This window comes from Nipponia nippon, unplaced genomic scaffold (assembly GCF_047370975.1).
Source record: "Nipponia nippon isolate SJK-2023a ecotype South Korea unplaced genomic scaffold, ASM4737097v1 scaffold_3, whole genome shotgun sequence".
Classification (NCBI taxonomy): domain Eukaryota; kingdom Metazoa; phylum Chordata; class Aves; order Pelecaniformes; family Threskiornithidae; genus Nipponia; species Nipponia nippon.
Genome location: NW_028262347.1, coordinates 77411111 through 77425919, shown reverse-complemented (window position 1 = coordinate 77425919; position 14809 = coordinate 77411111). Strand labels below are relative to the sequence as shown.

The following is a 14809-nucleotide window of genomic DNA, read 5'->3' as shown; positions in this document are numbered from 1 at the left end:
TTCTACCCATTATGCTCCACATCTGTCTGGAGTAACAAAACCTGCCCCCGCAATACACTCCAACCCTGCAGAATTGCTCAATCCATTGTCTTGATCTGCTGAAGGGAAACAGACAAGATTTCTGTGCCTGACATAAATAAAAAAAAATTTCAGAGTCAACTTTGTTACTTACCAAATCTCCCCATCATCATCCTGCAAGTCAGAGCATTCAAAAATATTGGGTTAGTTCATGAATAATCACTTTGAAAAGATAAGACCATGGGCTTAACGGGCTTTTCCTGCAAGATGCCGAGGGCTAACCGCTCCTACCAAGTCAGGAGGCTGAGCATGTCACAGACCAGACCCAACGTGCTGCAGTGATGTCAGGGAGATACATTTGAAATTAATGGAAAAGCATAACTCTGTTTTACACATAATTATGATTTCTTATGCATAACTATTTTTACGATGAAGAGTGAATGAACTTCTGTGTACTTCTGTGTACAGTTTCCACAAATATAGTCATCAGGCGCTACACCACACAGCTCAGAAGGAGCAAGGCTATCTATCTCACTTTAATCGGTTTTCTCTGAAGAAAGAAAACATATATCATATCTGGATATTATGTAAATAAAACTGCCACATATGAATTATATACACAGCCAGTGACATCACCAGACATATGCAGATGTTTATCAGCTGAGAATCAGGCCCTGATTTGCACAGAGGAATTCGAAAGTATTCAATGAATGTTGGATTCTGATGATCATTGCATTTTCCATAACTACACTTATATCTGGGTATGCAACACATTAAACAGTAATCCTCTTAATATTGTGTAATATTAAATAACTTAATAAAATACATGTATAAACACACATGCAAATCTGTAAACATCTTTCTTGCTACAAAAAGTCTAAACCCCACTCCCGCAGATGGCATCTTACAAACCACATCTGAAGGAGAGAACAAGCTAACTACATTGTTCAAGAGCATAGGAGTGAGGGGAGGAATTTTGGCCCACAAATCTGAGACAGAGCTCTGATCCTACAAAAAACACTATGAGATCTTTAATGTCCACACAGAGATGTTATGATCTCATTTTTGAGCGTTTCCATCTGAAAGATCTTCCCCACTGAGCTAGCCACATGGTACTTCATTTATCTTCAAAGTCATGGGAAGCTGAGCCAACTCTACAGGGAGCCAATACACTGATAAACTGAAGGAGGGCTCATGTAAGCCCCCCTTAGAAGAGTTGCCTTCAGGCCATGTAAAAGAAAAACTCAGCTTTTACTTGCAGCCAAAGTGCATGTCCAGCCTTCTCCTTATGAAAAGGACTGTAAAAACATAAAGCAAAGTAATCCGTTGCAAAAACTGGAGAGGGAAGAGGTTTATTTATTTATTTTTGCTGAGCTCTAGTCCTGAGGTACTATTGAAAACAGAGATCATCTCTCCTTACAATTTTAACAGGGTATCACTTCAGTTTTGAGAGGTGTTTCAAAGAATTGGCTTTTGTCGAACTAATTCTTCCCCAAAATATCTACACTGGCCCCTTCACTTGAGAGAGACAACAGCACTGGGCAGAAATTAGTTATATATGGGTACCTCCAGAAGGCAGGGAAAGAGAAAAAAGGGCCCACAAAGGTCACTTTCAATGAACTATTCAGTTAAAAGCTTCTGTAACACAACAATGTCAAGAAGACACTTTTCTCCTTTGTAACATATTTCCAGAGACCAAGTTATTTCTATATAGTTAAAAAAGCACCCCATTAAGGGAATGTGTTAATTTAGCAGGGGTCAGGGGAAGATTAAGTCTCTGTTTCATCTTTGTAATCACATCATGCACCACAGACACACTCCGAAGCTAAAGTGTTTTGTGCTTACTCTGTTGTAGTTGTCAGCTCTTCTGTAACATGAGTGGTCTGAAGGAGGCCTTCGCGTTTCTGGAAAGGAAGATGGAGTTAGAAACTGAGACGGCATTAGTGAACGAGAAGCTTATTAGGGGCTCTGCAGCATTCAGCATCTTTCAGAATCCCAGAGGAGAAAGCTGGATAAAGCGTGCTCGCTAAGTTTTGTAGAGGTAGAGGTAAAACAGCTGACACAGGAGGGCTCACTCCCAGAACAGTGGCATTTATGAGGCTGACAGCCAAATGGATGTTTGGGAAATGTGTGTGTGTGTGTGTGTGTGTATATATATATATATATACATATATATTTGCAGCCAAACTCGCTAGGAATTCTCCTCCTGAGACCAGAGTCAACATAGTGCCTGGAAGACAAATTAGAGAGAGTTTGTCAGCCCCATCTTAAATTCCCCAAGGGCACTCATTCATGTCATGGTGTCAACCAACAATTTGACAAAATTGGCAGCCTAGCTCTCCGGAGAGGTCTGGGGCTGAAATAACACGGATGGCTGCCCCCAGGCCAGGGCTCCGGTGTGCCGGCAAAGCAATCCCGGCATGAGGGCAGCTCCCTTAGAGCAGGCATGTTCCTGAGGCCACCAGCCACACGCCTGTCAGGAACACATCCACCAAGGAAACGTAGGGAGCATAAAGAGCCCAACTAGTGATTTCTCAACGAATAGTATTTCCCTGTTACTGGGTTTTCTCTCCTTGGGATCATTTTCTGAATGAATAAGGAGTCTCCTACCCAACAGGGTTAGCATGCGGTGAGACTCAGTTTCAAAACAGCTTTATAACAGCTTCCTCAGCTCTGTTAAGACACGGCACCCTGACACAGGTGAGGGTGAAATGTTTCTGAGCCTCTCCAGAGTTTTGGAGACATGGCACATGCCTCTCGGAGGCTGGAAGTGCTTTTACCTGAGTTAAAAACTTTCTTAACATCTCTATGGGTCCCTTCTAAAACTATGGCATAGAGCCTTATGCCTGAATGTAGGAATTTCTTTCCTCGCTTCTCTACGCTTAAAAAGCTGACACAAAGAGCTCACATCTCAGCAGCCATCTAGGAACTGGGTCTGTCAGAATGACTTACAGCAGGGTTAATAAAGCTGCTAGCTCAGGTAAGCAGGGAAACCACCCCCCCAGGCGCAAGCTCTGTACACATATGCCATCTCAATCATTTTCATCAGCTGAACCCCCAACAAGAACTTATTAGGGAGAACAGCTTTAAAGAGAAACACATCCTTCCCCACAAGCAATCTAAGAAATAAAAATTGAAATCTAAAAACCAGTAAGAAGAACTCCTGCCCTTCCACTCCCTACTCGACAAATGAAGGCAGCATTGCTTTCTCACGCCACCACCCAGGGAGTCTGGCTGAAAGCACGGTGGGAGCCGTGGTCTCCCATCGCTGTGGCATTACAGCTCCATGCCTGAGCTGGGCCCTGCACTGGATGCCGCCAGCTGGCCATGTCTTCACAGCCCCTCACTTCCCTATCACGCATACATCTCATCCTGCTCCCCCGAGGGAGCCACAGGAACAGCGCCAGAAGGTTTGGTGAAACAAGCCAGGATGACAGCATGGATGGAAAAATGAGGAAGCATCTGACAGGGCAATGTTTTCTTGCATACAAAACAATGTTGTCTTTATTCCATCCCACCACGTCTCTGCTTTATTAACACAGGTTTCTGGACCTTCTAGGCACGACATACCCCAGGGAGAAGACGCTATAAACTGTGAACAAAAATTCATTAAGTGGTGACTAGTGAAGAATGCCTCCAAACCCCTGATAAGAAAGAGGTATGGATGCCAACACTGCCTCCCCAACAGGTGGAAACAGCAGCATTTCTGTGTAGCCCCCTCCGAGGCAGCTGAGCATGCTGCTCGCACAGCAAGCCTAGGTCCCTTGGCCTTGCAATCCAAAAGCAAATGTCATTCTTTGATAAAACTTTGATTCATTGCACCACTGCCACCAGACACATTTATTCTTCATCCTGCCTTGCCTCTGACCTTTCAGTCTGCAACTCAGACTACAAAGGAATTACTGTAAAAATTCCTCAGGACTCCCAGCAGCACCAAGGTGGGACATGCTGCAATTTTAAAAATGAGGATGAGGAAAGCTAAGCGCAAAAGATGGCAACTCCTGAGCCCTGTAAAAATAACAAACACAGGGAGTCTTAAGAACAATTTTTACATTTATTTCTGAGAACGTTTTTGTTTTCCTGAATTAGGGTATTTCTTCATCATGCAAGTTTACATTTCAAATATCAGACAGTACAGTCAGCTGGAAGGAAAATTTCAGGATTTTTAGTTCTCACTGCAAGCACGCACTGAAACCATGAAGTTTCTCTCCTCCCTGCCCTCACTGAGGAGGGCTGGAAAGACAGGCCCATGCTGAGTGACACCAGTATTAAAACACGTACCATCTTAGACTCTTAACTCAGCACTTGGAGTAGCTATAAGTTAATCAACAGGATCTTAACTAGAAGACCCACCTAAACCCTTGCTCTGCTAGGACATGTATAACCACGTATTGCCACGGTTACAAAATTTTCTATTTCACACAAAAACCACTAAGAAAACCAACTCTGGAGGTTGATTTCAAAAAGGTTTGAAAGTAACTAGGTTTCAGGAACTCAGCTCTTGAGAGGGGCTACTTCATGGCGCCCATTATAAAGTAATACAAACAAAAGTGTTTTCCTGCTGGGTTAGTCTTGTAGTTGTTCTAGGTAATACTGACAGACAGATAGATAGGTAAAGGGTCTTCCTGCCAAGGAAGGTAAAGAAGAAAGTTGTCTCCAAAATGCTTCTGAGTTTCTGAGCATACTATACAGTGCAGGACCAAAAAAGGATAGTGTATTGTTTGACAGATACAGATCCTGCTACAGATCTTTCTCAGACTCTAAATTAACTATTTTTAATTAAAAAAAACCCAACACAGCACCTTAGGAAAGTCTCCACCTCTCACCTCAAGATGCTAAAGGAAGGGAAGAATTTATGGGAAAGGCAGAATCACCACCAGTCTGTGGAGATCTTGAGAAATACTTTCCATGTAGCACAGTTCTATCATATTATTATCTCACTGTATAGAGCAGGACACTAAAAATTAGCTAAGAAAAAGCCCACGACACATACACAAGCTAATAAGGTATTCTGCATTGCTCTGGGATGGGCTATGGAAATGCACACAACTTGGCTAAGCAGTAACTTGCTAAACCAGTATGACTCTCTTATTTTCATAGTGTAAGCATAGCCCTTCTGGGCAAGAAGCACCTCGTGCATCTGCACAGTGTGAGGATGGCTCAACAAAGTTGATTATGATAATTCTAAGTGCCGAAGTCACCCATGAAAGTGAGATTTAACTAGTTTTGAAAATTTCAGTGTGGGTGTGTTCTTGCACAATGCTCCCACGACATCTTGCAAGGTCTTCTTGCTGCGGGGTCAATTCTGCAAAGCTTAAAAAGAAGTCACTTAACAAACTGTTGATTAATCCCCTTAAATGCATATTCAAGCAAGAAGAGGCATTTAAACCAAAACCTCTCAGAGCAGACATCTTATGTTAATTGTGACTAGTTTGACAGAACCCTAATCATTATTGGGAACTGTAATAAGATATCATTTAACAATAAATTGATAATTATAATATTATAATAATCTTCTTAATAATAGTTGTCTTACTTGGATTAGGAACAATACTAACCTCATTAGCATTCTTGTTTGTCATTAGTATAACAAAGGCTAAATAAAATCCATTTAGAGAGATCTGTGTTACTGAACCAGCATGTATTTTTAGACTAGATTATGGATGCTGAACTACAAAAATTCAATTTACCAAACTACAAGGCAAAAGTTATTGTTCAAGAAGAAACATGCTTCAGTTTATACTGCGCCTCGCTTTCCACTTAAATAAACAAAGCTGAAGAGTTGCAAGCTTTTCCTAGCAGTGGGATGGGGGGCTGAAACAAGCCAGCATGGGGCCAGCTGAGGTAGGCTCACAGCCAGCAGTTGCCATAACCATCTCCAGGACTCCAGGCTCTACGTCCAAGAGCAAGAGCTTACAGCCTCTTGAGCTTAAATTAACTCTCATTGTACCATTGCTCTGACACCTTTAGGCACTCCCCTGGGGACACAGGAGTTGCTCTTTCTCTCTTTCATTCTTTCCCTAGCTTCCGTCAGTCTTTATCTCATCCTGTCTTCACCTCAGCCTTGTCTAGTCTCAAGATGCAGGGACTCTGGTGAACCAGATGCTCTCAGTAGGTGTCTTCTCTATATCCCTCCAACAGGAAAAGATGTGAAAACATCTTCTCCACAGCCTTCCCTCTGCTACAGAGGTGGAGGGTCCTGAAGCTTGAACCAAGGACAAGGAAAGGGAGGCTTTACCTCTTTACCTAAGGTTTTTTTCTGACTTAGCAGTTACAGAAGACGCTTCACTGTAATGGGCAGATGGAGATTTCTAGCATCAGGGTGCCAGAGGACTGTTGACCACCTTATATTTACATTCTCCTCCTTACCTTTCCAAGACAGTCAAAAGAAATTTAAAAAGAAATTAGTCTCCTATTTACATTCATGTTACTTTATACCTAACTCATCATTCTTATAATGAAAGAACTACAACAGCCTGAAAGCAGTTCAAAATCACCTCTTAAAGATAATACATACATTTATTGTGAGCCAGGGAGTATCCATCAATTATTCATTTACATCACACCCTGTACCTCTAGAGCATTCAGGCAGGGAGCCTGGAAAATGCCATTATTTAAATATAAAGCAAAATGAGGCTTGCCTAATCAACCACCATGCAATCGCATCTTGTAAGGGGATCCACATTTGCAAAATGGAGTCCGAGATCACTTTATCTTCTTTATTCTTGAAAGGAAACCTACTACAGCCTGACAGCTCTAACAGTAAATGGCACGTACAGAAAGCACTTCCACAGACTGCTGCCAGCAGCTGAGCCTGCCTTGCAACAACAGCGCTGAGCACCACAGCAAACAGTCACAGCATGATCAGACTGCCAGCTGGAACGGCTCTGCCTGGTGTTTCAACAGCTGTTGAAAAAAGCTGGGTTCGCATGCTATGGACTGTACTGCCACAGGAGCTTCAGTTGGGACAGAAGGAGAGATAAAAAAACAAGAGTACGTATGCTCTGATAGTAGAGTCTTTGTAGAGTGAAAGGAAATGGTCAACACCAAGCAGAGAAGGGAATAACTAGAGCAGCATCTAAGGCAACAGGGAAGAAGTCAGGGTTCCTCAGGTCAGATCTCTTCTCCTAAAGCTAACAAAAACACAAGGCTGTGAAAGAAATGATGAAAGTCTATTAGCACGCCAAGGAAAACAACTTGTCTAAGTCTGCAGAACAAGTCATTGGGGAAAAACAACATCAGTAACAGGCTTCCCAGACTAGGGAGATTCTAAGTGCTGAAACTCCTTTCTGTGCTGGTTGCGTTTCAATGGCTTCTCTACAAAAAATGTGTGGCAAAAACCATTTACTAAAGTGCCAGAAATCACAGACACAACTCTCTCTTATACAAAATCCCATCACATATTTTTAGCTTGATATTGCAGTAGCAAATGGTGGTCCCAAACATATGATGTCCCAAAAGATATGATGTTCTCAGGATCACATTTAAGCAGACCAAAAATGCATTCCCAGGACCGGGACTCACTAAACAACAGTTTAGGGACAAGAATTTTCTAAATGACAAGAGATCGGGGGGCAACGGATGGGAGCAGCCCAGTACTGCAAAATCAGAGTGATAAACAATGATTGTTCTGATCATTTTCTCCTATGAGTTCATACTCACCCGTACAACTACCACTTGTACAGACACATGTTCAGGCAGTCGAATGGGAGCCCGGAAATGCATTGCCAAAGCTACCAGAAGGTGAAGAATGGAAATCAGATTCTTGCCATGGATTGCTGCAGGAAACAAGGAAAATGAAGCAAATAAAAGAACACTGAGCCCTTATTTTAAACAAACAGCTCTGGGAAAAAGGCAGGAAAAAGGCAGTGAAAAATGCCTTTGGTGAACACAGTGGTTTTTTATTTTTATCCTTCTTCCTCTTTTTCCTAAATTAACAAGGCCTACAATATAATTTTACAGGCAGCAAAACCTAGATTCAACCCTCCCTTTAAGTTACATGCCAAACTTAGGAGTCCAAACACTTCAGCTCCCTTTCTAGTTAATGAAGGCAGGCAGACTCAATCACTTGCCTTTCACTGTACTGGAGAACACTGGAGAATTCTGCTTTTAGCAGACTTCCAAACTGTTAACACAAGCTTTCCTGGCTATGAGACATGAACGCCACCCACTGCCTAGGTGAAGAGACTTCTCAAACTCCATTCCCACTTTCGGATTTTAACAGGCCATGCTTGAACAGAGGGCACTTTCTACTTAGCCTGTCAGAAGCTGCATGCAGGGTGCAGGATCCTTTTACTCTCACTGCGGTGGCCCGAAGGATTAGACCACCCTCTAGTACTTGAATAACACATTTCTCATATCTGTAGGGATTCAAATTCAGGAAGCAAACTAAAAACTTTCTAATGAAAGCATATCCTTAAAGGAACAAATTACTTCAATTATCCCACAGCCATGTACATCTGTCCTTAAACAAAGACCACAGAAGAAGGTACCAGTTACAATCCATACATGGATGTGGTAACACCCTCTATGCAAATAAATAAATATTTTTAAAAAAAACACTGCATCACAGACAATATGATCAACCTATTGATTATCATACCCTCCTTGCCTGTGAAGCTGAGACAGAAAGTATAACAGAGTCCTTACAGTCAACGTTCCACTTGATTGTCCAGCCATGGGGTCGGAGTAAATCATGGACAGCTTCCAGGACCGTCTGCAACTTTTGTTTCTGACCAATTTCAGATTGCGTCACTTCTGCCACGTTCAGTTTACGGTCAGCCAATTTTTCTGTATTTGAAAAAAAAAAAAGAACAACAAAAAGAACAGGCAAAATCAGATTAAACAAGGGCCTGGGTGGGAATAACGAGCACAGAGCACGGGACAGAGCTGGACTCTACTAGAAATTTTCCAAGAGAATAATTTTCCTCAGAGAGCAAAATAGCTGAAAGCAAACCTTTCATCAAAGTGTATCAATTCCAACAAAACCTGTGACAGAAAACTGGTAAGGTCTGGCAGAACATGCTTATCAATCAGGTGTCAAAATATATAACAACTTTCAGATAGGTACCAAGTTGGTAATAATATTTATTGTACCTCCCATTTTCTTTCACTGCTGAAAAGCATTTGGCACAACACAGCCTTCACTACACAAGGAATCTGCACAGGTTTAATGGACTCTTCTAATAACAAGGTAATTTAGGACAAAAAAGGGGAAGTATTGTGTGAACATTTACTTCAGCTTGATAAGCTTTATTTCAAGTTAGCTGAAGGTATGAATTTAAGTTAAAGTAAACTTTGCCTCCTCGAACCATGAAGAGTCATAGACTCATATGACCCACAGATTTGTATTGGCTTAGTGGAACTAATTTAAAGAAAGAAGTAAGTTGGTACAATCTTGCCATGTTGTTATGACATTTTAACATCATGGTTGGTAACTTCCAAAAATGAACTAATGCAGGAAATTTTGTAAAATGCCATTACTAAAATTTGAATTCTGCTGCTGTAATATAATTATTTGTTGCCAAAGTCTTAGACAAGTCATTCTTCTCTTCCTCTGCATTGTGGCCCTTGCCAAAGACACAGGAGCTGAATTCCTCTAAAAAAGAAAAAAAAAAGAAGAAAGAAGGCAGGGTAGAGTTCTCTAGCCACCAGAGCAATAGGAACAGCCGATCTCTTTTCTCCCTCCACCCTGGGGAAAAAAATGGTCAAACTCACTCTGCTGCTGGGACTAGAGTTCAGGACCGGTTGAACATATTCCAATTATATATTATTATTCCAGTCTTTAAAACAAAAAAACATACTTCACCAAAACTGTTTTCACAAAATGGGATGGGCTTCAACTCTAAAGGTTCTTTCAGAAACATTTCAGAGTTGTCAAAATCTATTATTCCAATAATGGAAATATTTCTGCTCTCAAGTTCAAGGCTATGTTTCTTCTGGACATTTTACCTAGCTGAAGATTTTTTTTTCTTAAAAAGTGACTGAAATACAAAAGTACTTTAATAACCCAAACAGAAGAGACTTGCAGGTTATCAATTCACAAATACTTTGAACACTACGACTGTTTCTATCAATCTACAGTAGGAAATTTTTATCAATATCTGAATAATACTAATAGGAAAAATGTTCTTTAGCCAAGATGTCTGAGTCGTTTTTAACTGACTACCAAATTATGCAAATATTATTTAAAATTATTTTAGACGTTTTTTAAAAAATTAAACTACAAGATACATTTTTTGGTCACGTGTTATGGCTCCTGTCTATTCTCAGCCCAGGTTAGCTGCCAGTCAGCAAGCAGAAATGTATTTCCTTTCACCCTGACACCATGTGTACCAAGCCACTCCAGCCTCTCCGAGTGGCACAACTTGTACCTTGATAAAATCAACTAAACAAGGAGCTCTGCCTCAATCAGTCAGACAGCTACTTGCTAATCTCTTACTCCAAACTGCTTCAAAATAAGCCCACTGACAAGCTGTTGCCTTTCATCTTTTTTTTGTGTCTGCCTATCAAGACAGATCTTCTTGAAACATCTCTCACACACAAGGAATGATAACTACTACTTGAAGTTTAATGACCCTATTTTGTTAGCCTTTCCTGCAGGCATGACTTGCACAACAGAGGGCTGACTTAATTCTGAGGCCTCGAGCATCAGGAGCACCACCACAAGCATGACGTGCTTTGCCTCTTGCATCAGTGAGGCAGCACAAAGATGGATAGATTCAGTAATACAAGTCTTGCTGAAGAAACCAAGACACCACTGAAGAACAACACAAGATTGGGGCTGAGTTGTGATAGCTTCACATCAGGGGAGAAGCATTTGCTCTCCACTCAGAGGCCCAACAGGAAAAACTGAGGAAAACACAGTCCAGTTAATCCACCTTTCCTCCTGTAAGATATGCTAAGTCCAACTGAGGTACATATGTATGTATGTACAACTAAGCACTTTCTAAACGTCTGCAGGCCTGAAGGTGGAACCATGGCCTCCACAGGGAGCGTAAGAAAGCAGTGATACCTATGACAAGTGGCTACAGTGAAATGCACTACCACCTGCTATAACAGCAGCGTCTTTACGTTAAGAAGTACAACTGTATTCACACAAATACTCCCCGGCTAAATTTAACTCTACACCTCTGCTCCTCACCATGTCTGAAGGGTCCCAGCTGCAGTCTAACAAAGTTAAAAGTACTCTTGGTTTATTCCTCAAGTTATTTTTGAGGAGTTTTAATTGCACACAAAGTTAATTGTTGTTAATCAATTTTAAAAGCTTGCAAATGTTCACCAAAATGCTGCAGACCTGTTTTTTAAGGGGCATATGCAGAAAATTCAGTAAGTGGCATCCATTAGCACCAGTGGAATTAGCGCCACTAGGTCCTCTTGCCCCGCTCTGACACATACATCCCGCATCCCAGCCCACTCTTGAAAACATGTCATAAGTAAACTGAGAGCAGTCTGACTATCTGTCTCCAAGAAACAGTGTGGATTTACAATGGCACTTGAAGCTTCAAGTCCCTTTGTTTGCTAAAAGCACCCCCATAAATCACTGCATCATCATAAGGTTTTGTCCATTGTGCTCCTTGTGTGAACACACACATTGCGAAGATGTAAGGGGGTTGCAAAATCACAGTTGCTTAACTGACTATATCCTTTCACGAATCATTTGCACGTAAGTGCACATAATGAGTATGTGCCTGCTGCCATGCATTCTCTTCTTCTCATTCTTTTTCCCCTAAAAGTAATTCTATCAGGACCCCAAAAAAGCTCTCAGTCTAAAAGCTTTCAGAAGAAAACTATACAGACAAAATTTTGGACCACATGGCTTCTGCTTGGTCCCCCACTGTAAACACGAATCTCTTCACCTTTTTTCTGCCACATATTTCAGTTGTCTGGACTACACTTAGTCCTTGAAACAGATTTATCCTAGGAATCATCTGGATTTCCTCCCCTTTCAGCAGACAGCCTGAGAACAGATGGAGAAGCTGACACTGTAGCTATCAGTGAAACAAACTGTGTCCCTGGTGAGACGGTGAGTTACTGCACAGACCTCCTGCTGTCTGCAGCTTTGGAAGAGATTAACTTTAGGCGCCTTCCAGTCTTTGGGGCCGCCTTCTCTTCTGTGAACTCACCTAACAGCTTTTGCAGCACCTGCCCATCATAAAGGTCCTCTTCAAGCTGTTTGACAATGATTCTCTCCTCCACCAGCACATCATTAATCCAGTCAATCAGAACCTGGAAGTACAGAAAAAGGAGGCAAATGTCTAAAAACCACTGAAATACGTTCCTTCCATTCAAAGCAGTAATCAGGAATATAAAACAGAGCAAGAGTAGCCACAGTTATGTATTTCCAAGTTAAAGAGAAATATCAGAGAGATGCTTTTCCTCTATTGTTTTTAATTCAGGTCTTGCAACATGGCAATTTTAGTGCCCTCTATTTTTCCTCATAAAAATGTCTCCTTATTGCACCAATTCTAAAGCAAGTAGCAACTAGCAGCTCTGCAACAATAACCATTGCTAGTATCTATGTTCTCCAGGTCCCAAAACTCATGTCTTTCTTACCTGTTTTATGTGAACAGCAGACCTGCCGATAGACGACAATAGTCCCACGCTCCCACCATGATCCCTACCCCAAACAGATGTGAGTGGTGCGCCAGAAAGAAGAGCTTCAGAGGGGAAAGAGTGAACGCTCTAACAGGAGCTAAACAGAACCACGAGCTAGATCCCTGCCATTAGCAACAGGACAAGGCATTTTATCTCAAGCTATTGCAGATTACAGAAGTCTGCAATTAAAATTTTGGTCAAATGGGCCTGATAACCATTCTACAACATACACAGTAGTCCCCATATGCTGACTACTGTAACTATAAAAATCATTTAATCACCTGCAAAACATGAATGAACATAAAGAACCTTTAAAAAGAAAAGGAACTGAGTTAAGTTTTCCAGGTGCCAAAGATAATAATTTCCAAACAGTTGCAGGAAAAACGGCCTTGACTGTTTGAAGTTGGCAGTAATGCTTTCCTCCAATTTATTATTTGGAAAATTAAATTACTTTTGCAAAAATAATACATTTCTGTGGGAAGAGACGCAATGTTAATCCTGCTAAATCCTTGATTCTATAAGAGGAGAAGAGTATTGCCAATCATAGACATGCAAAGTCCATTAACCAGAGCCATCTAAAGCAATGATGAGCCTCATTTTAAAATTCTGCAGTTTTTAATTTGCTTCATATAAAACTATGGATTCTTTAAATTCACTTTCTGATTAGATCCCATACTTCTGCCTCTTCTCAGCAGTCATGATGGCTAAGAAAGTTTTGGGTTTTTAATATATAAGAGATTGTGAAACAAAAGCAAATAAACAAAATATAGACAGGCTTGCACTGGAAAACACTCATCTTGGCAATCCTAGGAAACACAAGCATTTGAATATGTTGGTCACAAAGCCATTTAAGTAATTCAGCCTGGCCACTGAGTTTCATTGAATCTACCAACTTCAAGGAAGTTTTGCCAGGCTTAGTGTCCACAAAGAAGTTTACAATCCGAACACGAAATACTAATGCTTCATGCTTTATCTTTAGTACTTCCAAAGCATGCTGAAAATGTGCAGGGCTGAAACTCACCTCTAAAAATAGTTTAAGTGGCAAATTTTAGCTGCGTGATATGGCAACGAGTCAATTCATGGAAAGCAAGGATCAGCATCAATGCTCACATATGTAGATCACTTTTGCCCTCTAAGCTGCCCAGAGGGATGAAAAATCTCAATAATAAAGACGACTCCTCTAAAGAGCTTTCTTTCAAAATAAAGCTTTTGTGATAAGTTATTCACTATTCAGTATCAGCAACTTGTATCAAAAGTGGTCTTCTCTAGAGCAGGTAAAGGAAAAGTGGAGGTGACGTTTGAAGACAGATGTGGATATACAAGGACGTGCTCTGCACCAGTATTATTGCCCCACTGCTCCCCTGTGACCTTGCGGGAACTTTGTCTATCACTTGGGCCATTCCCTCTATCAGATGGCCTCTGTTGTGTGGTTACAGCTACCACCACTATTCAAACTCATGCCGCCAAGTATGTTCCACACTCTCACATCTACCTAATGCCATTTGTTGGGCAGGAGGATCATACAGTTTCTCCCACTCCTTCCCCTGCTTCATGCTCCCCTCCTGCAACACCTTCAGGGCTTGCACTGCCAATGAATTGATCACTGCACTTCTGCTTGAGCAGCCCAGCCTGCTGGCACACCGCCTACCCCTGGCACTTGGGGTCCTGAATTGAAAGGGGTATTGCAGCACCGTGCCCTGGCAGGTACAGTCATCCTCTCTCTCACTTTGGCTGTGGTCATAGGAGCAATGCTGGGAAGCCTGTCTCCTGACACATGCTCCAACATGCCCTGGAAACAGTCTTGCTTCTTCTGTGTCACACAGCCTTATATATATATCACATATGGGCAGAGAAAAATGTTAAGACAATTTCTCTTCCTACATTTCACCCTCTAGCAGTTCTCAGGATGCCTCTTCAGCAGCCTCTGGATCAGGTAAACTCCCTCTGCCCAGTCCTTCTCCTCTAGATTTAAAGCTACGGTTTTCAAAAGATCATAACATGTCAGCTATCATGTCATCTAACCCCAACCAAAATTAGCTCATCAGAGATTATAGCCAGCAAAAGCTAAACGCAAGAAGATGAAGCCTAAATAAAACAGTTAGCAGAGCTCTGCTCCACAGGTGGGGAACCATGACCACATTTGGAGAGAAAACTCCAACCAGCTATTCTTGTCTCTTTCAATCTTTTTTCAGAG

General features: G+C 41.5%; 1 protein-coding gene across 3 annotated transcripts in view; it reads right to left on the bottom strand.

Moving 5' to 3' along the window:
- Positions 1 to 14809, bottom strand: part of PARVB (parvin beta) — a 60933-nt gene that overhangs the window by 12272 nt on the left and 33852 nt on the right. For all 3 annotated transcript variants that reach the window (XM_087766737.1, XM_087766738.1, XM_009465059.2), the window contains exons 4-8: positions 12144 to 12246; positions 8668 to 8808; positions 7681 to 7796; positions 1864 to 1922; positions 173 to 192 (exon numbers count right to left, since the gene is read on the bottom strand). In XM_087766737.1, the coding sequence (XP_087622863.1) occupies positions 173 to 192; positions 1864 to 1922; positions 7681 to 7796; positions 8668 to 8808; positions 12144 to 12246 (439 nt within the window). The remainder of the gene's footprint in view (positions 1 to 172; positions 193 to 1863; positions 1923 to 7680; positions 7797 to 8667; positions 8809 to 12143; positions 12247 to 14809) is intronic.